General features: G+C 39.1%; 1 protein-coding gene across 8 annotated transcripts in view; it reads left to right on the forward strand.

Moving 5' to 3' along the window:
• The window catches only part of LOC127420988 (ubiquitin-associated protein 2-like), a 41,248-nt gene extending 17,700 nt beyond the window's left edge, over positions 1–23,548 (forward strand). For 6 of the 8 annotated variants that reach the window (XM_051663667.1, XM_051663668.1, XM_051663666.1 and 3 more), the window contains 19 exons: positions 2,546–2,631; positions 2,770–2,941; positions 6,559–6,760; positions 7,090–7,412; positions 7,705–7,883; positions 8,024–8,144; positions 9,460–9,499; positions 9,593–9,788; positions 9,878–9,944; positions 10,677–10,998; positions 11,207–11,295; positions 11,462–11,515; positions 11,604–11,685; positions 13,679–13,899; positions 14,211–14,316; positions 17,099–17,227; positions 20,558–20,625; positions 20,729–20,923; positions 21,994–23,548. In XM_051663667.1, the coding sequence (XP_051519627.1) occupies positions 2,546–2,631; positions 2,770–2,941; positions 6,559–6,760; positions 7,090–7,412; positions 7,705–7,883; positions 8,024–8,144; positions 9,460–9,499; positions 9,593–9,788; positions 9,878–9,944; positions 10,677–10,998; positions 11,207–11,295; positions 11,462–11,515; positions 11,604–11,685; positions 13,679–13,899; positions 14,211–14,316; positions 17,099–17,227; positions 20,558–20,625; positions 20,729–20,923; positions 21,994–22,089 (2,748 nt within the window). In that variant the 3' untranslated portion in view covers positions 22,090–23,548. The remainder of the gene's footprint in view (positions 1–2,545; positions 2,632–2,769; positions 2,942–6,558; positions 6,761–7,089; positions 7,413–7,704; positions 7,884–8,023; positions 8,145–9,459; positions 9,500–9,592; positions 9,789–9,877; positions 9,945–10,676; positions 10,999–11,206; positions 11,296–11,461; positions 11,516–11,603; positions 11,686–13,678; positions 13,900–14,210; positions 14,317–17,098; positions 17,228–20,557; positions 20,626–20,728; positions 20,924–21,993) is intronic. The other 2 variants (XM_051663670.1, XM_051663672.1) reach the window with 1 other exon arrangement.
• Positions 23,549–25,962: the final 2,414 nt, after the last annotated feature.

Consider the following 25,962-nt stretch of genomic DNA (forward strand, 5'->3'; position numbering starts at 1 on the left):
ATGCCTTGTTGATGAGAGAGGTCAACAGAGAATGGCCAGACTGGTTCAAACTGACAAAGTCTACGGTAGCTCAGATAACTGCTCTTTATAATTGTGGTGAGAAGTATAGCATCTCAGAATGCTATCCTGAGATGCAGGTTTGCGCTGTTTTGGCGGCACGAGGGGGACCTACTAGAGGTCTAGAGGTTCGGGTCAGATTTTCAAGTAGGACTTCGGGTTTGTAATTAATGAAAAAATAAACGGGCTTACCGAACTTGTTTCGCGCATGCGCTCTCACTCACAGACACGCGCGAATGGATAAGTTAGGGACCGTTCACACCGAATGTGTTCTTGCGTGCATCTGTTCTGTTTTCCCATTGTTTAAACACATGCTGGACGAATGTCTTTGACATTTGCTCCATGTCTTGCTTTATCTTCAGCATATTTTAAACACCATGTCAAGTTAAAAAGAACTTCAAAATGTAAAAAGCGCATGTTGAGACACCTGCGCTCTGTTTCATTCTTTGCGCTGCATCTACGTTGTTTTTAGCGCAGGTGTCACAAAGATTCAACATTCTAAACAAGTTCAGGCTGCATAGAGGGGACTGTTGCTTTTTCATATTATTCCAGATTGTTCTGCACCAGGTGAAGTTTCAGTGCATAAATGGTAAGACGATACTTTTTCCCCTTCTGCTCTAGTGTACTAAGGGGCTGCCGTGCCTTGTTAAAACTGTGTATGTTTACTGTTTCAGTACTGTTACGAATGTTGCCTATTTTGGCGGTATGAAGGGGGACCTACACAAAATTAGGCAAGTGGTTTTAATGTTGTGTGTGTTTTTTATATATATAATAATATATTTTACACACACACTGGCGGCTAAACGTTTGGAATAATGTACAGATTTTGCTCTTATGAAAAGAAATTGGTACTTTTGTTCACCAAAGTGGCATTCAACTGATCACAATGTATAATCAGGACATTATTAAATGTGACGCATTGCTATTACAATTTGAAAAAAATATTCAGAACTTTAACTACAAAGAGCTCTCATCAAAAAAATCCTCCACGTGCAACAATGACAGCTTTGCAGATCCTTGGCATTCTAGCTGTCAGTTTGTCCAGATTCTCAGGTGACATTTCACTCCACGCTTCCTGTAGCACTTGCCATAGATGTGTCTTGTCGGGCACTTCTCATGCACCTTACAGTCTAGCTGATCCCACAAAAGCTCAATGGGGTTAAGATCCATAACACTCTTTTCCAATTATCTGTTGTCCAATGTCTGTGTTTCTTTGCCCACTCTAACCTTTTCTTTTTGTTTTTCTGTTTCAAAAGTGGCTTTTTCTTTGCAGTTCTTCCCATAAGGCCTGCACCCCTGAGTCTTCTCTTTACTGTTGTACATGAAACTGGTGTTGAGCGGATAGAATTCAATGAAGCTGTCAGCTGAGGACATGTGAGGGGTCTATTTCTCAAACTAGAGACTCTGATGTACTTATCCTCTTGTTTAGTTGTACATCTGGCCTTCTACATCTCTTTCTGTCCTAGTTAGAGCCAGTTGTCCTTTGTCTTTGAAGACTGTAGTGTACAACTTTGTATGAAATCTTCAGTTTTTTGGCAATTTCAAGCATTGTATAGCCTTCATTCCTCAAATCAATGAAAGACTGACGAGTTTCTAGAGAAAGCTGTTTCTTTTTTGCCATTTTTGACCTAATATTGACCTTAAGACATGCCAGTCTATTGTATACTGTGGCAACTCAAAAACAAACACAAAGACAATGTTAAGCATCATTTAACGAACCAAATAGCTTTCAGCTGTGTTTGACATAATGGCAAGTGATTTTCTAGTGCCAAATTAGCAATTTAGCATGATTATTCAAGGATAAGGTGTTGGGAGTGATGGCTGCTGGAAATGAGGCCTGTCTAGATTTGATCAAAAATGACTTGTCAAATAGTGATGGTGCTGTTTTTTACATCAGTAATGTCCTGATTATACTTTGTGATCAGTTGAATGCCACTTTGGTGAATTAAAGTACCAATTTCCTTCCGAAACAGCAAAATCTGTACATTTTTCCAAACTTTTGACTGCCAGGGTATATATACACACCCTGTATATATGCATATATCACAAACCCTTACCCACAAGGTTACGGCTCTGACACATGATGTTTATCACAGAAAATAATTGAACTCATCTCTGTCTGTAATATGCACTTGGAATTAAGTCCTAGTGGGTCAGTGGGCAGTGCAATGAATTGAAGAGAATTTGTTTTATATGCAACTGTGTGTCAGTCATGGCCTAGCACCTTGCACAGTGGTGCTCATCCAGGTACTGTGAGATCAAGTCTGGTTCGTGTCATCTTCCAATCCCACTCCTTCTCCCTACTGTATCCTGTCTTCGGCCCCTATTGATAAAGCAGCAGAAAACATACTGTTTTCAAAAAAAGAGGATATAATTTGTTTTATCAAACTGAGGGGTTTCAACTTGTTTGCTGTAAATTGAGATAGAATTGTATTTAAACGTAATGTTTTAAGACCCGAACCATTCTTTGTTATTTTTCTCTTTGTAGTTGTCTGAGACCAAGATATTCACTGCCTCCAGTGTGGCATCTGTGCCCATTCCACAAGAGAATGTCACCATTACAGCTGGACAGAGGTACGTCAATGGCTGCTAACCAAAGACATTTAAAACCACACCAATATACCATCACACATGTCTAAAATAGCCCAATAAATCTGCTATGTTGTTGGGACTATGAGATCCTTTATTGACGTAATTAGTTTTGCCGTTCAGGATTGATTTGGCGGTGTTGCTGGGGAAGAATCCACCCTCTTCCTCTGAAGCAGAGCCTGTTCCACTTGAAGGCCCACAGTCTCTGTCTCAGCCTTTGGTGTTCAGCAATTCAAAACAGAATGCTTCATTGTCCCAGTCCTCCTCCAGTGCTCCTTACAGCCAGCACAGCATGGTGAGCCACACCTCAAATGATATGTCAAGACAAACACAGCAGATAGTAATATACACAGTAGCAGGATTTCGAGGGGAGGGTCTTAATTGAAGCTGAAGTGTCACTTTTTCTGTTAAAATACTTTCTTATCCCTGCTTAATGTGGAGAGACAACAATAAGTAAGCCATTTGTATGTTAGTTTTCACAAACTGTCAACATTGTGCGCTATAAAAAAAAAAAAATTCTTTGTTTTGAGCAACCCATTAATTTCAACACTATAACACTGACTCAGCTAATGGTGTGAGTTGGAGGCGGGGACTATCTGTTTCTTCGATCAACAGCAGATGGGGGTTTTCAGGAAAGCTGTTTGAAAACAAACTTTTTCTTTTTTGCAATTTCATTTGGTGGCACTTGTGCCCCAGAAATTTCACACTTCAGCTTTAATGATTATTCGCATAAATTTAGGGATGCATAATACATCTGCGGCCATATCGGTATCGGCCTATACATGTGAATTTTAAAGTTATCTGTCCGTTAAGAGAATTTGACCGATATATTAAAGCCGTTAAATTATGGCTTTTTCAGGCACATGCTACTTGCCATGTGGGTTTTGATTCTGGCTTCTCTCTAGAGGATCATACTGGATCTGAGTAAATGCTCCATTATACAGTATTTATTTGGCACATGCATATTGTTGTGTTTACAGTAAGTTTGAGACTTGTTTGCATTCCTTATTTTTGTCTTTTCACTGGTTTGAATCAAGTGCAATGCACTACTTATAAAAGTATCTCGCTCATCAAATTAATTTTCATTACGCTTTATTTTTTTTAAATAAAAGGAAGTTGGCCATAGGAATGTAAAATGTCTTTATTTAACTGGCTCAAAGTAGGCTACATTTGGTAAAGGATTTAAAAGTTTTAGATGTTTCTTGCAGGTTCTTTGTTTTCTGCATTTGAACTTGTTTAAAAAGAAAAAAAACAATCCACTTAACACAATTGATTTAATTAGAAGTGCTCCGGATGTTGTTCTATAAGGTGAGCCTTTTGTTTTTGTAATCAGACGCACAAAATGTAGATTTCTGTCCAGATATAGATTTATTGGCAAATATCAGTTATTGGCCTGCAAATACACTGAATTATCAGTTACTAGTATCTGCAAAAATGTCCATATCGGTGCATCCCTACATAAATTAAATTCACAACGTGGATGGAAATGCACTTTCTCAGTTACAAATTAACAATTTAAATGTAATCTCAAGTACAAATGCATCATTTTCAAACAAAATTCTCAGTTATTGTAGTGGAGTGCCTGTATTAATTGCACTTTAGATTTGTGTGCTTCTCATCAGTGTCACTGCATATTGAAACCAGTCATACAGAAGTGGTTCCGTGTTGTGTTGTTGCTTGTATGGGCTATTTCAAATTTTCTGATCAGACCATTATTTCCTTTTAAAAGCCGCATATAACCGGCAAGCTCTTGTAGTAGTGGTTGTTCCGGTGGCACTTTTTTTGGTTAAGGGCCAATCACCGGCAGTTACATTTGTCTGTTATTGGACTACAGCTGATCTTATACATCAGTAACATGTTCACGTCAAGGACTAAAAATATTCCAGATGTCAGATTCTGTTAATATTGTTAAGATCTAATATTAAACATGACTAAATACCACTAAAAAACTGGATACTAAATAAATAGTTCAGTCTTACCTTTGCAGGAAGCTTTTTCATTGTAAGGTGCTTTTAATTTTTTGCAAGTTATGATGTTTCCAGCCACACTGAATACAGGTCCAGAATGCGGTGTTAATCTAGTCAACGAAATTACACCAATTTGAGTTATTTGATTCTGTTCACAAAGATGGAGGTGATAATCATGAGGATAATTTTAACAATTTTACTTCAAACATTGTTAATGAAAATATGACTAGAAATAAACACTGCAAGATATTACCAATGCGCTGACAATGTTTTAGAGGGAAAAATATTGACTAAAACCTTGTTTATTGAAATGATCCAGTCTTAGTATTGTGAGGACTTTTTTCGTCTAAGCTGCGTGTCGAGAGATGAAAGTGCTGATCCCCAGTGATGCGTTTTTATAATCACCTATTTTCAAACGCATCGTATAAGAGAAACAAGCCATCAACAGAATAAATATATTATTACAACCTACATCTGCAATGAAGCGATGCACAATGGAGCTTTAACAGCCGAACTTGCAGCATTGTGAGGATTGCCCTGTGCGTGAGCCCTGGTAAACTGAAGCGCTTTTAATAACCTGTTTTCAAACGCATCTTGTATGTATAGCCTGTATACACAGATCAGCCACAACATTAAAACCACCTGCCTAATATTGTGTAGGTCCCCCTTGTGCCACCAAAACAGCGCCAATCTGCATCTCAGAATAGCTTTCTGAGTCAGTAGCTTCAGTTAATGTTCACATCAACCATAAGAATGGGGAAAAAATGTGATCTCAGTGATTTGGACTGTGGCATGATTGTTGGTGCCAGATGGGCTGGTTTGTGTATTTCTGTAACTGCTGATCTCCTGGGATTTTCACACAGAACAGTCTCTAGAATTTACTCAGGATGGTTCCAAAAACAAAAAACATCCAGTGAGCAGCAGTTCTCTGGACAGAAATGCCAAGTTGATGAGAGAGGTCAACAGAGAATGGCCAGACTGGTTCAAACAGACAAAGTCTACGGTAGCTCAGATAACTGCTCTGTAAAATTGTGGTTAGAAGAATTGAACAGCATTCTGAGATGCGGGTTGGCGCTGTTTTGGCGGCACGAGGGGGACCTACACAATATTAGGCAGGTGGTTTTAATGTTGTGGCTGATCGGTGTATGAGCTTAATCAGCTATATCAACAAAATTAATATAATATTTTAACTTGAATCTGTGAATCAATGGAAGCAGCGAATGCAGAACGAAGCTTTAATAGCACATAAACAGGTGCGAGCCCTTTTCTTTCATGTTATATGTTGACATGTTATCACAAAAACACGCCTGTGCATGAATTTGTGAAGAAATTTAGGAATTGTAATATTAATCTGGGATGAATGGAAGTGTAGTTGATACACCTAGTCGTGGTGTGCGTTTGGCTTGAGTTGTGTGCTAAATGCGTATCTTGTGGACACACTGTTACCAGAACAATGCGCAAAATCAAGAAGTCTCTTAAAAAAAAAAAAATGAATATCAGTACGTTCCTATGATAAATAGTCCACAGTACTTTATTATACTCGGAATTTATTTCAAGTTTTTGTAAGTTTATATGTAAACGTCATGTGCATAAGGATGGCACTCTACCACCGCGGTGGGGCGGTTGTCACTGTGATTCTAGCAGCCCTAGTGGTTGATTGACAGATGAGTGGGTGGCGTTTCACTGCTCTCTGGGATGCATCTGGATGGATTAGCATTTACACCTCAAACGCAATATGGTCTTGTGTTTTTGCCTCCCTTCGTATGTTTTTTGTGATTCGATCATAAGGTGTTTTGGACCCCGTTTATACGTGTTTAGAGCTGTCCACTTGTAATCCAATCACCCAAAACACATCTTAATACCAGATGTAAACAGGGTCTCTCAGTTCGTGCACTCCACACAGTGACTGCAATCTTGAACAATATAGTCTCTGTGCTTTCCACAGGTGAGCATGCTCAGTAAGGGTTTTGGTGATGTAGGAGACCCTAAAGGAAGCACTGGAGGCTCCACGACTGGTTCTCAATTCTTGGAGCAGTTTAAGACTGCCCAGGCATTGGCCCAGCTGGCAGCTCAACACTCACAAAGTGGACCCCCCAACACAGGTCCTTCTACCTGGGATACCAGCCCCACTACACTGGGGCAATACGGTAAGTGACCCAACATGGTCAGTTAAAGGTTTAGTTTACCAAAAAATTAATTTCGTCATCACTTACCCTCATGGTCTTCTGTTGAACACAGAAGGAGATGTTAGGATGTATGTTAGTCAGTCGCCTTAACTTTCAATGCATACATTTTCCATACAATGAGAGTGAATGGTCACTGAGGCTGTTATTCTGCCTGAGGGTGTGTAAGTGGCTTTCTTTTGGTCTTCATTCATAGATTGAATATTCCCTAATTTGTTCTTTTGGTATTGGACCTTGTCCCTCTTTGCTCTCTTAACTCTCTGAATATTAAGTATGCATCTTTCTCTCTGCAGATATGAAACCTCAAACGGAGCCTGTGCACAGTCCCTTCACTAAACGGCAGCCCTACCAGCCCGCCTCCACTGCATCCTCCATGATTGACGCCTTCTTGCAGGACAAAGCTACACCCGCTTCTACCACCTCGTCCCTGCCCCCTCAGTCCACCCAATCATCCTCACTGCCCCAGACCGTAACCACACCTGTTCCCAAACCCTCTGGACACGCTCCAGGTCAGCAGAACTCTTCCAGCCCCGCAGACCCCCAGGCGTCCAGCCCCCTCCCCCTGCAACAGCACAAACTCAAACAGCAGAAGAAGAGGGCTTCCATCACAACCAAGGTGATTGACTCAATCAGCATTTCTCTGGACTCTGTGTTCGGGTTAGGAAAAAGTTCTATGCAAACCAGCAAAGATGTTAGGCAGAATGTTAACCTCCATCACCATTCACTTTCACTGCTTTTTTTTTTTCACATTCAATGAAAGTGTATGGGAACTGAGGCTAACATTCTGCCTTTGTGTTCCATGGAAGAAAGTCATATGGGTTTGGGACAACATGAGGGTGGGTGAGTGTCAATATTTTAATTTTTTGTTTTGCATGTGCTGTCCTTTTAACCACGTGTTGTGAATGCAGATTCCAGCCCTAGCAGTGGAGATGCCAGGCTCTGCAGATATATCCGAGCTTAACCTTCAGTTTGGAGCATTACAGTTCGGCTCTGAACCGGCGCTTCCTGATTATGATCACTCGGCAGCTGTTGCCACGACAACGACTGGCAGCCAAGGCCAAAACAGCCTTTACACAAGCGCCAGCAAGTGGGTATCTCATTTCAACATTGTCGCATTTTGATGTGCAGAATTCAGAAGTATTTTTGACCACATCCATGCCTTCTGTAAAACGTATAAACATACAAATTGATGTTGATGCTTTAAACTGCCTTCTGGTTGTTTCTCAGTGAGCAGACCTCAGCCTTGTCCAATCCTAGTCAGATGGAGCTGTACGAGCAAAGAGCGAGCCAGACACGACGTTACCCCCCTTCTGTGTCCTCCTCACCCCAAAAAGACATACAGCCCAAAGTAAGACTCCTCAGTCCCGAACACCTTCAGTTAAGTCTGGTTTATACTCGACGCAGCCGCTAGTTTGCACACACAAAGTGATGTCATTGCGGCTGTCGCCAGGCCTCCGCAAAGCTCTTGTTTGTTAGTTGTGCACATGCCTTTTTTTTTTTTTGTTTTAACTTTTCGCGCGGTGCGCGAGCAGTGCTTCAAAGCCGTTGGACAGTTTTGAGGAAATGGGCAAGGCAAATGACTGTGCTTTTGAGGCAGTGTAAAACTACAGCAAATAATGTTAAAAGAACAGTTTTCACAGTGAAATTACCTGTTGCCTCTCCTCAGTTCTTGTTCAGAAAAATAAATAAGACTATTTATCCACTACCTTTTGTACACTGAATAAAAAGGTCTAAACGATACATTAAAGTCTGGTTTCATATATATAATGGAACAGCTCTTGTTTATTTATATCTTCTAAAATAACTACATTAACGTGTTTAAATGTAATTGAAGTTCATACAGTAATTTTAAATGTGAAAGTCATCATTTTGACTAGGCTCTATCTTAACTGTAAACAAAGTGCTTGAGCTTAGCCACATACAATGTAAATATTCTACTAGTGGTTCTTAAGTGTTTTTGTTCACCTCTTTTATATGAGTAGTGAACATGAACTATTATTACAATACTTGGTTAGGTAATTGTGAAGTTCAGAAAAGCACTTCTTTGCTGCTGATTCTTGCTGGATTTAGCTGATGTTTTCTCTGCGTTGCCATTTGTCGTTTGGAGAAGAGTGCAAACATGGTGCATGTCAAGTATCAATGCCTTGGGAGGCCTAAAGCTGAGCATGCAGGGTGCGCTGCGGTGCCAAGCGAAAGTATAAACAAGTCTTTATGCGTCTGTTACCACCAAGTTTAAGGTGTAATTTGCTCAAATTATTGGCCCTCTTTATATAGAGTTTCTGACTTCAGTTATGCCAAAATACAGTAAGTATATACTGTTGATGGGTTAATCAGCTACCAGTTGGTTTGTAGTATTATCCACTCCATTAAAGTGATAGTTCATCCAAAAATGAAAATGTTTCATTTACCAATATGACTTATGCGGAACAAAAGATATGTTGATCTCAGTCACCGTTCATTTTCATTGCATCTTTTTTCATATTTTGAAAGTGAATGGTGATGGAGGCTGTCGTTGTGCGTAGCATTTCATTTTGTGCTCCAACAAAGAACTTCATATGGGATTGGAACAACATGACCACAACAACAACACCACATTCAAATATTTAGACAATGGTGCATGTTTTGGTTCATCTAAGTTTTTTTTTTTTTTTTTTTTTTCACAGAATGGGTTCAGTTCCATGCAGACATCGCAATCTTTGGAAGGTATGACTTGCTTGAACAAAAAATGGTTTACAAAATAAGGCTAAGATATGAAATTTATTTAAATACTAAATGAAATATCCAATTATTCCCCAGCTGCAGCAGGCTCTGCAGTACCTGTGAAACCGGCTTCTGAATCAGTCGTCCCGCCTTCGGTTTCCAACATGGCCCCATTGGCTGACCCCTCGTCGGGTCCTCCCTCCCTGCTGACCACATCCAATCAGACCCCTCTCAGTGCTCTCGGCCATGAAGATGCCTCCCCCAGCTCATTGGTTCAACCTCAACACAATAAGTACTATGATGTTTTGTTGATGCATTGTTACATTTCAGTGTCCATCAGTGACAATCGAGACACTAATAATGTCATATGTTGCTCCTCAGCTCCCTCTCTACACATCAGAACAGTTTGGCATCGTCTTCAGTTCGCACTTCAAACACAAGTCTTCTGGTGAGTTTACAGTATATTTATTGGGGAAGTTATTTTTAGGCTCTTTTCCAAACCCTAGTGAGCTGCGTCATTCCCTACTTCCTACATGGGCAGCTACTTTTTAAGGCAGCATTCGGACCGTAAATGAACCTCTTAAGAGACTGATTTGAGCACTTTTCACGGGGCCTGGACAAGATACTCCTAATGCTCACAGCTAATTTTGGTAGAGGCTGACATTAGCATTTTTTGCTATGCTAATGACATGATGCTCGTAAGCAGAAAAAAGTTTGCACATATTGAGTGAAATGGATATTTTAATATTTTTTTCAGTACTGAATAACATTTATTTATAATCAATACCTTTTATATTGGCTCCGTACGTCATCTTGGATAAACATTTTCTCTGAGCTTATCAAAATTCATTCTGGGATTACCTTATGCAAGAAGAATGCAACAATGCTGGCTTTGATTTTGACCAAGATGTGTCTCTTTGGCTGCATAATTTTTCTCTTCTGTGTTGTGGATCAGCCTTTGCTTTGGGTGCACCTATGATTTTTTTAAATGCTATCTAGGTAGGCAGCTCACTAATGTTTGAAACATAACTTTAGTCCCACATGAATTGTATCAAGTTCAAATATTTTTAATGCAAAGGGAGCTGACTGTTTGCCAAACTTGTTTCATTATTTTTGTTCACTCTTGATCGCTCTCTTTGTTCTCCTCGTTTGTCTCTGTAAACTCCCAACCCCACCTTAGCATCCGAGTGTGGACGGTGATTCCAGCTTGCTCTCCTCGTCTTACTCCGCCGTGACTTCTTCAGTCCCTCCGCCCTCTTCCTCTACGTCAGTTGCCCCTGTCCCCCACAGCGTCCCTGTCGCACCCTCATCTGTCAGTTCGGTCTCGGCACAGTCTGCTCTGGGTCCGGTCAGCAGTCTGACCATTGGACTGAACAGTGGCACTGGTGTTCCATCCATGGGCCCTCCCACAGCTGCTGCGTCTTCATCTTCCTCATCCTCTGCAGCCCTGGCCACTGCTGTACCCTCATTGGTCTCCTCGTCTCGCAGCACGGCTGCCTCAGGTGAGAAATTGATAGCACAACCAATGATAGAACAGGAGTGTTCAAAAAATATGATGAAACTGCAAAAATAATGACTGGTTTCAATTTAGTTATGTGTTGCTAGTGGCACAGAAATTATACAATTTACCTTTTAATACAGGAGGACAAACAACACAATTAAATGACTGAATTTCTCCATAATATATGACTGAATATTATTATCAAACAGGGAAAGCGCCTCCAAACCTGCCTCCTGGAGTACCGCCACTGCTGCCCAACCCTTACATCATGGCTCCTGGCCTGCTTCATCCTTATGCAGTGAGTTTTCTGGGTTGCTGTTTTTTCACATTTCCAGTTCAGTACTTTAATGTCTCCTCTACGTAAACAACTTCAAAGCAACAAATACCTCTAGATCGTTGCCATGCACGTTTCTAGCTGTGAGCATGCTTTGTACTTCAACACTTGTTTTCTCTTTGTCCTACAGCCTCAAATGTATGGCTACGATGACTTACAAATGTTACAGACCAGAATACCATTGGTGAGGGACTATTTGCATTTGATCATGAGTATTTGATGGGGATGCAACAGTACTGCAAGTTGTGACTTTGATTCCTATTCATTTGCAGGACTATTACAGCATACCATTTGCTACTCCAACTACAGCACTGACTGGCAGGGAAGGCAGTTTGACAAATAACCCTTATTCTGGTAAGATGCAACCATTTAAGTTGATTCAGTTTTCTAACATGCGATTTGGAGCACCTCATCCAAAAAAATGATTTATTCTTTCAAATCATCATGAAACGTATTCAGCTAAACAAGCATATAAACCAAGGTTCCAGTTGAAACATGTTTACAGCGGGTCCTTAAAAAGTAGGGGTGTAAATTGGCAGTTTCATCACGAACACACTTATATCGATTCTCTTAGCCAGCGATCTGACGTATGCCGATACCTCAAAGTCTGCTGCAATTTTGATTTAGGGGCCTGCGATCGATATGAAACTATATTGTGTGCCTATTTTTATAATAAAATAAAAATAGTCACAGACGTTCAACAATATTCAAAGCTAATAACAGCTGGTTTCGATTGAAGTTACTATAGTCAAGATAAAGGCACAGACATAATTTATTACATATGTAATAAATTATACACAAGTATTACATATTCTTCACAAACAGTAGCCTATGCATTGCGGTGGTAGAGACGGGCTTTCGTTCTTCCCGTTCCCTTCCATGAGTCTTGTTCACTTAAGATCATCGTTAGATCATATATTTGGCCTCAGATCCATCATGGCGATACCAATTTGGAAATTTAAAATGGTTATTTGCGATCAGAGTTTGTGTGATTTACTTCATGAATAGTTCAAATTTTCCAACTGCAGTTGCGGGTGAATGGGTCTGAATAGAGCAGGTGCGATAACAATGACGGTGATCCATGAAACATCGTCATGTCAAACCTTGAGGTTATCCTGATCCTCCGATCCTGATGGGAATTTAAAGAAGCCCAAACCTCCAATAATGTTTTGGAAACGGTGTGCTTCAACCCCACAATCTATTTTTTTTGCCTGCTTCTGCACAGAGTGCTAGTTTGCTGCATCGCCTGCCGCTTGCTTCACGCTTTGAAAGTCGTAGGGACATAGCTTACTTGAGTGTCAATAGCAGTGCATTCTAAAAAATACACCGATTTTTACGCGTTGCATCGATGCATTACATCATTGGTTATTTGATCAATACATTGATCCAGATCGATGGAACCATTATACCCCTATTAAAAAGTCTTAATTTTTTAAATGTATGGATTTTTTAAATATCTTAAATGGTAAAACAAAAGTCTTATCATTTAAAGAGGTGTTACATTTGGGGACGGAAGGATGCGATATGACCTAATGTGATTATTAAACTTCAAAAGGATACAATTTAATTATAAATGCATGTGCTGCATCCTTTAAAGTGAAGCGGCACTGTTGCACATTCTCTAAGCACGCAGGGGCACGTGATACTGTTTTCAGTGGTTGCAGAGCGTTTTCGCAATCAGTGAGTACTGGACAATTATGACAAGCAAATATCAATGCAGTGTGAATAACGATGTCATCAAAGTGAATATCAGGTACAACAGTGCTGCTATAATTCCGTGTGTGTGTGTGTGTGTGTGTGTGTGTGTAAGCTTGCTTGACAAATTCCTTGTAAGCATACTTGGCAATAAAGCTCATTCTGATTCTATAACATGGGCCACCATCTTGATTGTTTTGGTTGAATGGATCGCATAACTGCGTCACATGACGACAAATACATCGTTTTCAGGAGACGGCATTTTCAAATTTATCTACTTGGAAGAAGGTTTTCAAAAAGCTCTCTTCGCTGACAAAAACGCCGTCTCAGTGTGGACTGAACGCCAAAACAGATAAAAAAGGTGGGCTTTTAAACAAAAACGTATAAGTGTGGTTGTGGCCTTAGAGTTCATGCGTAGGGTTCCCATTCAGAGTTGAGCAGTGTTTAATCAAGAGCTTACAAATACAAAGCACAACTGCAGACACTCTCCTTTGTTTCCATGGCAACACCAGGGGTAGTATATGCTTGTCAGAATTCTATGTATTTTTTATTTTATTTTTTTTATTTTTTTTATTGATAACCATCAGATTTTCAGCTCTTCTGCAGACTCTTAGAACACAGCTGTATTTGTCGCTTTTTTGCTTTCCTTAAGCTGGTGACTTGTCGAAATTTGGCCGTGGTGATGCCTCATCCCCTGCTCCCGCCACAACGTTGGCACAGCCTCAGCAGACCCAGACCCAAACGCACCACACCACCCAGCAGCCCTTCATCAACCCGGCCCTTCCGCCTGGATACAGCTACACCAGCCTGCCATATTACACTGGTGTGCCCGGTCTTCCCAACACCTTCCAGTACGGCCCTGCCATGTTTCCGGTAACAGCTCTTTGATGGCCTTAAAGGGATAGTTCACCCAAAAATGAAATTTTTCATTTGCTCACCCACATGTTGTTTCAAACCCATATGACTGACTTTTTTGGAACACAAAAGGAGATGTTAGGCAGATTGACAGTCTGTCAACATCCACTTTCATTGTATAGAAAAAAGATGCAATAAAATTGTATGATGACTAAGACTGTCAGTCCCTAACATTCTGCCCCATAGCCTTTGAGTTGAATGGCATTCATTAACAAATATGTTGCTGTCTTTGTATACTAAGAAAATGGGCTGGTTTTGAATGCTCTTAGGTGGCTCCTACCTCCTCCAAACAGCACGGTGTGAATGTTGGTGTAAATGCATCAGCCACGGCCTTCCAGCAAGCGAGCGGCTATGGATCACACGGATACAGCACTGGTAATGTCTTTTCTTATTTCAGCCCACACACGAAATTCTTAAATGCTTTGTGCTGAAACTGTCAGCCGAATTTAAGTTCTCAGATCAGAGTTTGCCTAGATTGCAAATCCATGATCATTGACGTTTCTCAGTTTGTTTAAATGTTTGAGAAAACTAGTAACTAATAGGTTTTCAAGCCATGTTTAACTATATTAGCTTTGTCTCCTCTTGAAGTTGGATAATTGAACCTGAATGTTTCAAACGCTTTAACTTTTATTTAATGTGTGATCTTTACCAGGTGATTTCTCAAACATCACACTAGTATAATCATACAGAGTCAGCTCTTATTTTTATTCTCAGAGCTTCATTTTTTTTAATCGTTGGACCAAGTAATGGGGTAGCAGTGGTGTAGTTTTGACAGTTGAAGTCATGGACACAAATCAATGCAGAGATGTAAGAACATGGCCAACCTTAAAAATTATTTTGAGTAGTGGTGCACCGATCAGGAAATTTTAGGCCGATACCAATATCTGAACGCTAAGATCGGCCGATAGCGATTATAAAAAAAAAAAAAAAAAAAAAAAAAAGCCTTTTGCCACACTTTTGCTAATATATGCTACAGTTATGTTTATGCCCCACACAGTAAAATTACGGTAACACTTTACAAAAAGGTTCCATTTGTTAACATTATTTAACATGAACTAATGAACTTGATTTTAGTAACAACATATACATTTTTAGGTTGTATTAGTTAACATTAGTTAGTGGTCATGGCGTAGTGGGCTAAAGCACATAACTGGTAATCAGAAGGTTGCTGGTTCGATCCCCACAGCCACCACCACTGTGTCCTTGAGCAAGACACTTAACTCCAGGTTGCTCCGAGGGGATTGTCCCTGTAATAAGTGCACTGTAAGTTGCTTTGGATAAGTGTCTGCTAAATGCATAAGTGTAAATGTAGTTAATGCACTATGAACTAACAGTGAACAATTGTATTTTAATTAACATTGATTAATAAATGCTGTAAAAAAATATTGTTCATTGTTCATGATACCTAATGCATTAACTAATGTTAAAGAAATTTTTTTTTTTTTTTATAAAGTGTTACCAGAATTACATAAATTACATTAATTGTGAATTGCTAACATTTATTTGCATTGAAAACAGTTATGAATCGTTCTGTTGTCAATATCAAAAGTCATTGTGACATACTGGCAACCAGTAAAAACCATGAAAGCATCACACACAGCAGAGATGCGTTTAAAAATAAGAAAAATATATCAATTACAAGCTCTAAAACTGCTCCAGTGAGAAATCATTAATATCTAGGATTTGTTTATATTGTCTTTGACATCTTGTAACACAAATCACTAATTATTAAGCAAATGCATGAAGACGAGGTACCATTATTGAAGGTTAAACAGTTATATCTGGTATTAGTGGTATTGTGACCAACCTTAATCTGATTGAACTTTGGATCCTCAGAATATCGCTGGGATGATTGACTGAGATATTGAGAGCACCTGGAGAGCGTGCATGTTTGACACCGAGAGCTCTCATTTTGAAGAGAGTAAAGCTAAAAGCTCTCATGAAGGCTGAAATAGGCTCAACACAATGTCTGATTGTAACAACTCTCGTTACATCACGTGTACTCAGATTTGTATTTGCATGTTTGTTGTTTCATTTTTATACCCATTTGCAGTCTCGTTATCCTCTTCCTGCTCACTATGCAGCGAGTCAGAATTACTACCATAATGACTCTAGAAAATGTGCAACTTAATATTCATACACGTGTAATTCTTACACATTTTTAAAACAAAACGGCATATTTATGTGAATTACATGTCTGAAAGTTTAAATTCGTGAATGCTTAGAACTGCCAACAACTCACCCTCAAAGGCCACTTTGTCATGCTTCAAGGGCTGAGCAAGCGCTTATTAAGTAGAGCAACAATGTGTGTGATTCCTTGTGCTGCAAAAAAGATTGGTCCTAAATCTAGGCACTATCCAGCCGATCACGGATTTAAGACTGAGATCGGCCGGTTTAGATCGGTGCACCCCCAATTTTGAGTGAATATCATTGAGAATCCTTCATATTTTGCCTTCAATAATTTTTTCTCTAATCCCACTTGTGACGGCAAATGTTCAACTATCCAGGGTTTAGGCACAAACAGACTGAAACTAACGCTTCACGTTTCCGCCCATCTTTAGACCGGTGGCAGCATATTAGAGCTTGTTTAATTCCATGGGTGGGTGGGTTTCTGTGGTACCAGTGATGTGAGGAGAATGAGGTGGGAGGGTGGTCGCTTGGTTGAGGGTGATGGGTCCACACATGCTTTCCACAGGCTGCTTGCTTTCATCCATCCAACCCACCACTTTTGATCATACATGTTGTGGCATCCTCTTTCATCCCTTTCGCTTTTTTTCCATCCAAATCTATCCCCTTTCTTTAAAAAGTGTTTTGTCATCTGTTTTGTCTTTTGTATCTCTTCATTCCAGTTCCAATTGTTTTCTTTCCTTGTATCTTTATTCATGCTTATTTTCCTTATTTCTCTCATATCTTCCTTGTCTCGCTTTTTTTAGTTGTCCATTTCTATTCCTTTTCAGTAAGTGTCCTTCCATCACATTCATCTCATCTTTTGTTCTTTCCATCACCCAGTGCACTTCCCTGATTTGGCCCCTCCCCAGCTTGCTGCTTTTCTCCCTCCATTTTTATGCTCCACTCCCATTCACTCTTTCGCTCTGGCCCTGCCTGGTGTGTGTCTAATGCTGTGGGGCTGTGGCTGTGTGTGTCTGACCGTTTGCAGGCTATGAGGATTTGGGCCAGGCTTCGGCAGGGAGCGGGGATTTCTGTAAGGGCGGTTACGGCACCGCCGTTGCTGCCGCTGCTTCCGTGCAAAACAAGCCCGCCAGCTCCGTCACCGGGCCCGGAGTGGGTGAGTGCAGCCTCGCGCTAAGACCCCATTTTCCTTTCCTCCTCACTTTCCTTCCTAAAGCTCTCTCTCCTCATTGCTCCTAACTTACTACTGGTCGAGCTTGATAAAGTCATGGCACGCTGTCTTAGACTGCCTGGACTCAACCGTTACTTGCCTCTTTCCATGCAATGGATCGTTTATGGGATGGAGAATGTGAACTTTCCTAGATGAACACCTAAGGATTGTTACTCCTGGGACTAGGGATGCACCGATATGGAATTTCGGGGCCGATAACAGTAAATTCACAGCTTATTGTGCCTGACACTGATAATTTTACTTTTGAACCCTTCAAACTGAAGCTAATTAGAAACTGCTCACTTGAAACAATATGGGAGTCGTTCAAACCCTTAGAATCTGAACTTCACAATCTGACCAACTCTTAACTGCTGCCAGGTAAGGTTTGGCGAACGTAACTTCAACCACAAGTGCAACTATATTACAGATGTATACTGATTTGAATGAGAAATAAATAACATTACACACACACGTTGTATGGTAATTCTTGTATTGTGCCCATTTATGAGTATTTTAGGTATTCCTGATGACACCCTAAAATTAAACAGAGAATAATGAATTTTAAATAAATGTAATAATGAATTAAGCCAAAATGAGACCTTTTTCTTTGTGAATGAACAGGGTGTGCAGAAACTACTTCACTTGGCCTATTTTTTTGTAAACCAGATGAATATTGCATCGTATTAAATTATTACTGTGGAACCCAGTCAAGTTTATTATTATAATACTGAATTATTATATATCAGGATAAGATTTGTTAAAGATAAATTAATATATTTCTGTCCCATTTACTTCAGTATAAACTGGTGTTTTTATTTTGATATTGCAAGTGCAGTCGTGTTTATTTCACCATCACCAGAAGCTTTTATGAAACGGGAAGTGCAATGTTTGTTTGACAGTTATGAGTTTTGCAGCTTGTGAACTGCTGTCAAACTCTCCTTTTATTGTTCCGCATTTGTATAATAACTTTATAGGTTACTAATGTTTGGGATTGCACAAAGTACTTCACAATGCAGGTGTACTGCGCTAAAAACATGAGCCCCCACCACCTCCGCGTGTGCACAGATCAGGGCATCGCCAGTTAATTTTGAAGCACACAGACCATGTTTATCTGTCTTTAATTGCAGCCTTTTGGCAGTTAAATAATCACATATGATCATATCTCCATTTTGATATTATTTTGATTAATTATACAGCCCTGAAGGATTGTGAAATTAGTCTACTTATGCACTCTATGAAGCTTAATGGCCAAATAAAAGGCTCATAAAAATCATTGCAATATTCACGATATTGTTGAATTTTGTATCATCACGATTATATTGTAGGTATTCGACGTATCACACAGCCCTATTTCCAAATATTTCAGTTGTTGCTTTGTTTGTTTCCTTAACTTTCCGTTGCGAAATTCCAGCAGAATTGAGCTGCAATAGTGGGGTTTCTCTCTTACATAAAACTACCAGGATTTCCCCCAATGTACCTGGGTATATACTCGAACATGAGGAACAGTCGATATTTTACATTGTTGTGTATAAATGGGTATATTTTATAGTGTATGTGCTTTTCCTTCTGTGCTCCCAGAAATGTTATTATTTCTGCTGTATTGACTTGTTGGGCTCCATCCTTTTGACATTTGCTATCCTGTCTGTTCACACACATGCGCACTTCTCAAAAACCGGTTATGCGTTTAAATGACTACATAAGCTGCGTTCTCCGGGAGAAACCTAGGTGTGTCGAACTGGTTTATCTTAATCTCTTAAATGGCGTAAAGAAAACTGCATTCTTGTTCACTTGATGTTTCAGAATGCTGCTTTCTACAAAAACTCTAAGTGCATGTAAACGTGGTCAGTGTTTACATGTTTTAGTAACATTTCTGATATAATTTGTATTTAAAAGAACAACATTTTTGCCATGCGTATTTTTCTCCTGTGCTTGATTGCTCTTGAGAGCACTTTGGAAAATGGGAATCGTGAAGAATTTAATGATTCCGCTTCCAGTAATTCTTTTAATTCCTTTCGGGAAGAATTATTTGGAAAAGAGAAATGCAGTTCTTATTGGATTTACTGCCCTCTGCAGTCTGTTGCCAAATTGGATCATTTCAGATTTCTACAGAGCAGATATAACAAATGCAAAATAAATTTAACACAATTCTTGAAAAAGGTGTGTTTGCAAACATTTTAGAGACATAAATGCAATCCAGTTATTGATCCGAAGTATATTTTAAATCTAAACCAACAAGAGTTGTGATGGCATAATTCATTAATTTATTCTTCTATAAAATTTAACTTATTACAACAAAACTTAAGTGTATCTTTAACCACACTGTCATATAAAACACCAGTCAGTACTTGCACTGCTTGAAGTCTCACAGGTCTGAAGTAACATTACAGAACAGTAACTGTTTCAGAGACGGTTTAGACTGTGTTTTTGTAGTCTAATGGTGTACTTTAGGCATGTGAGACTTCAACAGTTCTTAATTCATTTTGATTAGGACATTCATAATTTGTGTGTCAGTATAAGATTAATGTTTTACAGGACTATACTGAAAGCACTATGTTTCGTGTTCTAACTTCAAAAGAACCGGCTCATTAGAATCATTCTTTCGGGAATTGGACTATACCAGAAGCGCTGTATGTTTTGCATTGTAGATTCAGAAGAGCTGGCTCATAAGACTCATTCATTCAGGAATCAAAATACACTGGTACTGGTGGTTTACGCTGTAGACCCAGTAGAGGGCAGCACTGCTGCTGAAATGTGCTGCTGGAAACACTGTCAGAGAATTTTAGGGCCGTGTTCAGTCCGCATCGGCGGAAATTTGCTCGCAGGCTAACCGTTAACAGAACTAAAAGTCAGGAAGATCTTATGATTCGGCTTTTGTTGTTGTTGGAACCAGTTCTGAACAAGAATCGTTTCTCGGTTCCCAACCCTAAAGGGAAAAACTTTGTTTATATTTCTATGGCAGAAGGAGGTGCCAGACATAATTAGCACTTTTTACACAAAACACTCAAACTATGAATATTTGGATCTTAAACATCGCCTCTTTGCATTCATCATTTGCTGGACTCAATCTTATGCTTTATTTAGATGGTTGACGACATTCTTCAATCACATACAAATTACAAGAGCAGTCTACAATAAGTGAGATTTATCTCATTGGAATAAAATACTTTTATGGGGAGTCTTTTTATAATATGGAAATTTCTGAATGTTTGTGTACTATCGCTGATGATTTGCAAGTTTCAGCAATCACCATTCTGTGTTTTGACTTTTCTGCCTTAGGGGTCTCTGTGACGTCCAGCAACACAGGAGTCCCTGACATCTCAGGGTCTGTTTACACAAAGACGCAGGTAAGAACGCTTGTTGGATTTATTCATCTGATTAACTTAAAGACTGATTTCACTAAGTGTTTGATTTTGTCAGTACTAAAGTACCTTGATCTGCCCTCTCCAGTCTTTTGAGAAGCAGGGTTTCCACACGGGAACTCCCAGCGCCTCCTTCAGTTTGCCCTCAGCACTTGGGAGCGGCGGCCCAATCAACCCTCCTGCTGCAGCGGGCTACGCTCCAGCCCCCTACATGCATATCCTGACCCCCCATCAGCAGCCCCACTCTCAGATGCTCCATCACCACATGCAGCAGGATGGACAGGTGAGCATGCACCTGTGTTTCAAATGTCTGCCACATGTTGCCTGGTTTTTATTTGGTTGTAATTATATATACAACAAGGGTGTTTTTTCAGCTTTGGGCACTTTTAGCACTGTGAACTTCTTGAAAGGAAAGTCTCAAACTTTTTTCACACTCACCAATATACAGTGTGTGTGTGTGTGTGTGTGTGTGTGTGTGTGTGTGTGTGTGTGTATGTATGTATATAATATATATAATAAATATTATCTATTGACAATGTCCAGCAGTGTACATACATCACAAGAGATTTTAAATTGTTGTCTGAAAGTTGTGAAAATGACTCCTTTGTGTTTAATAGAATTCAGTGATGGAAATGACATTTTTAACTTTAATATTATAAAAAGAAGGTAAAATCTGGTCTTTTAAATAAAAAAAACAACCCTTGGGACATGAGTGCCCGAAGTTGAAGAAACACCTGTAAACCTTTTACGACAGACCTACAAAGAGTAAAGACATTTGTCTGTGGGATTTCAGCTTCATTTCAGTTTTTAAGTGTTTAATAGTCATTCTCAATGAGGAACTACACTACCCATAATCCTAAAGTGAGATCCAACAATCAGAGAAGTAGCTTTTACCATTGAAATGCAAATTGCAGCAAAAAAGCCCTGCAGCGACCGCTAACTCTAAACCATTGTGAATGATGTAATCGAGTTGGTCTTTACAATTTTAAAGTACTTGCATGCTTGTATATTTTGCACTAAGTAGTTCATACAAGTGAAAATACAAAACATGGATAGTTTTAAAATACATTGTGAATGATGTAAGAAAAATGTAGTATATCACTGGATGAGTAGTTTGTTCCTTCACAAAAGATATGTACTTTTTTCTCTTTCTGATTTTCATGTACTTTAGAATGTGTTTTTTTATTTATTTATTTTTTATCAAACCAATGTTTGTATTGAGATTGATTTCGGAGCTAATTGGTTTGGTTCATGCTTAGAACTCTTTATTGAAGGATGTTTTAAAAAGAGGGCTGTCACTGTTGTGCTTCACATGATGGTTTAAAAGTGATTTGACCCCCCCTCCCCTTTCAGAGTGGCTCTGGACAGCGTAATCAGAATGCTTCCATTCAACAGAAGTCGCAGATCAACAAGTCTGGTTACAACAGCTACAGCTGGGGAGGCAATTAACACCCCTTCCTGCCCCATCTTGTGTTCCAAAGGCTGGATTAGTGGAACCATTTCCTTCTCCCCTTTTCTCTTTCCTCCACAACGCTCCCTCTTCTCTCTCTGCGCAATCACCCTGCAGTACCCGCCCCGATTCCACTGGTGGCGCTGTCCTAAGAGAGCTAGCACTGTAAGGCGCCAATTTGAGGAGGGGCCATGGCGGTGACGTCCTAATGGGGAGAAGGTTCGCGCGAGTATATGGCGCGAATATTTTATTTAATTTACTTAGGCTTTCAAGAGCTGAGTATTGAGTATTTGGAGTTTGTATTGTGTTAAAGAACGCATAAGCACCTACCCGCTTTTTCTTTCAGGCATATGTTACATAGATCTGTTTTTTTATTAAAAGGACAAATGTTTAATTTCTTTATCCTCTACTTTCTCCTTTTACTGGTTGATGAAATGAAAAAGAGAGGTTTGATCGAGGGAGCTGGCTTTTTTTTTTTTTTTTTTTTGTTTTGTACACACCCTTTCTCTCTTTTCTGCTTCTTGCTTTTTCAGGACTCGCAATCCAAAAGTATGTTCGACATCTCTGATCTCCCCCCGCTATTAGTTTTTACCAAATTTTATTTTGGGAAAAAAAGATATCCCTCTAAATCTTCTAATGCAGTCTGTGAAGTTTATTTTTAACCAAATATAAATATATGAGAAAAAAAAAATGTACAAGTAAGCTCCCAGACTTCGGATCTGGTGTGTGTGTCTCCCCAGGGTGGCCAGTGTATGAATGTTCTACTTAATCTATAGGCTTCAATGTGTATTCCTTTATTGAAGCCTTGCAGGGAGACTGGATTGTTAAAGGGTTAGTTCACCCAAATTTTTTATTTGTCATTTATCCACCCTCATTCCAAAACCGATTCACTTTCTTCCACAGAACACAAAAAGCAGAATGTTTTCATTCACAAGATGCAATGTAAGTAAATGCTGACGGAGGTAGGCAGAATGTAAGGTGCTGAAAAACATCCGTTGTGTTCCATAGAAGAGAAAAATATGGTTTGGATCAATGTGAGGGGTTAATGATGACAATTAATTTTTGGGTGAACTATCCCTGTAAGGCATGGTTTTGACCTCAGCGTTTTGGCAAAAGCATGAACCTTTTCTCTTATTTGCTTTGGAGTTGTGCTGTACAAGAGAGGTCAAAATTTCCATAGGCCACCGTATGTGCACAAGCATCTTTCCACAGCCTCTTGTTGTTTGTCATACCTGCCATCATTCTCCCCTTAAAATCCACTTTCTGTCCCCAAATATATTATTTTAGTAATGTGATTATTAGGAAAGTGCTGATGGACAGAATTGTACTATGGGTATCTTTTTTTTTTTTTTCTCTTTGTCAGTGACTTTTTGTACGGTGCGTTTAAAAAAAAAAAAAAAAAAAAAAAATTAAATGGATAAAATTGTCTTGTACATATATATATATAAAACACAAGTACTGTAGTCTGTTTGATGTCTTTTTTTTCTCCCCTTTCAAATCCTTACAGACTTGTTAGCATTTTGTTTCATAATGTTTTTTTATTTTGTAAAAAAATATATAAATATTAAGTAAATAAACAAGAAAAAGACATTTTCATCATTTTTGGATGTGAATGTCTTTTTTTAAGAAAACTACGTTTGTGTGCCTTTTAACTGCAGTCTGCTTCATTGTGTTACAGTGGTGGCCAAAAATATTGGCACCCTTGGTAAATATGAGTAAAGAAGGCTGTGTTTTATTGTTTATCCTTTTGATCTTTCATTCAAAATATATTTACAAAAATATATCCTCTAATGGATATCAAATAAGTTTTATCAAAAAACAAATATTTTTGTCAAATATATGTGTGGCACAATTATTGGCACACTTCTATTCAATACTTTGTGCAACCTCCCTTTGCCAAGATAACAGCTCTGAGTCTTCTCTTGTAATGCCTAATGAGGTTGGAGAACACATGGCAATGGATCTCAGATCATTCCTCCATACAGAATCTCTCCAGATCCTTCAAATTCCGAGGTCCACATGTTTGACTCTCCTCTTTAGTTCACCCCACAGGTTTTCTATGGGGTTCAGGTCAGGAGACTGGGATGGCCATGGCAGAACCTTGATTGTGGTCAGTGAAGCACGTTTAGTCAAAATTGCCGACAAAAATTTTCATTATTTAATAGTTGTTTGATCTCATTTAACGTAACATGAGATCACATTAAACTCTGCACGAGAGCAGCTCGCGCCTGACTGAGGAAAGAAAGAATTAGGCGGCTCACAGTCCAGATGCATTCTAAACTTCAAACTTCAGGTGATGTAGATCGCAAAGTATGAGGGGAATTATTATGCAACAATACAAAAGTAGATACAGAAGCACTCTCGTTGTGGAATAAGCGGAGCCGGAGCTCTTTAAAGGAAACACCCGGCCTTACATCTTAAATACAGTTATATTTAATGCGTTATAGCTTCTATTAAAGTTCAAATAATATGGAAGCAGATCATGTAAATAACTACAAACACCATGAGTTGCGTGAATGTACCGATATAAGTGGGAGAGATTGAAACTGCACCCGGCTGAGGCACACACTGTCACGGGGACGCTCATCCCTCGAGTGTGCTGCTTATTGCAGCTAGATTATAACGAGATGGCTCGCAAATTTTTGAATCGTAGTATGTCACTGCATTTCTTATCGTGAAGAAAATTGGCAATAAGCAGCTTTATTAATATGGTGTTTTTTTTTTTGTGTTAAAGATGGATTGAAGTGAATAGAAAGGTGAGAGAGTAAAGGGTCTTCGCCCCATTATACACTGCAACAAAATGTTTTTGTTTTTGGCTTGTTTTCCCATATAAATATCTAAAATTCCTTAAACAATGTACATTTTCTTTAGCAGCTATACTACAGAAGATAACATTATCTGAGAATGTTGAATATGATATAAAAAATACAAATTTTAAAAAATAAATAAAAATATGCACCTGAGAAGTAGCCTACAAGATATTTAGACTTGCTTTTAGAGAATAGATCTTGAATATAAGTATATTTTGACTTGTTTTAAAGACATTTTAGATATTTATATGGGAAAACAAGCCAAAAACAAATCCAAAACACTTGATAAGAATATGATTTTTTTGCAGTGAAAAACGTAAGTTTTTTTTATTTTATTTTATTTTTCTCACATTTTAATTCAGTGAATGTCATTTAGAGGTATTTTTAAAAGATGATTTTGTCCTCTATTGTTAGTAAGCACGTTTTAATACAACATTAAGTCGGGGCACAAGCTGAATAATCGGTTAAGAGCTAATGATTAATCATTGCAATAATCGCCGAATAGTCGAATAATTGTTAGATTAATCGATTATCAAAATAATCATTAGTTGCATCCCTAGTTTTGGATCATTGTCTTGCTGGAAGATCCAACCAGGTCCCATTTTAAGCTTTCTGGCTGAGGCAGTCAGGTTTAGATTTTTTTTTTATTTATTTTTATCTGTTACCATATTTAACCGTGGCCATGAGGTACTTTTTCCATATGGCTACCTCTCTGTGTGTGCCAAACCCATCTCTGGTGTTTGCTGCCAACAAGCTCTGTTTTATCTGACCATAGAATTCGGTCCCATTTGAAGTTTCAGTAGTGTCTGGCAAACTGAAAACACTTTAAATTGTTGTTGGATGAGAGCAGAGGCTTTTTTCTTGAAACCCTCCCAAACAACTTGTGGTGTAGGTGACGTCTGATTGTAGTTTGAGATTTTCTGACCCCAAGACCCAACAAATTTTTGCAATTCTCCAGCTGTGATCCTTGGAGATTTTTTGGCCACTCGAACCATCCTCCTCACCGTGCTTGGAGACAATATAGACACGCGTCTAGGTCGATTCTTTACATCTCCAGTTGAT

Source organism: Myxocyprinus asiaticus, chromosome 30 (genome assembly GCF_019703515.2).
Source record: "Myxocyprinus asiaticus isolate MX2 ecotype Aquarium Trade chromosome 30, UBuf_Myxa_2, whole genome shotgun sequence".
Lineage (NCBI taxonomy): Eukaryota > Metazoa > Chordata > Actinopteri > Cypriniformes > Catostomidae > Myxocyprinus > Myxocyprinus asiaticus.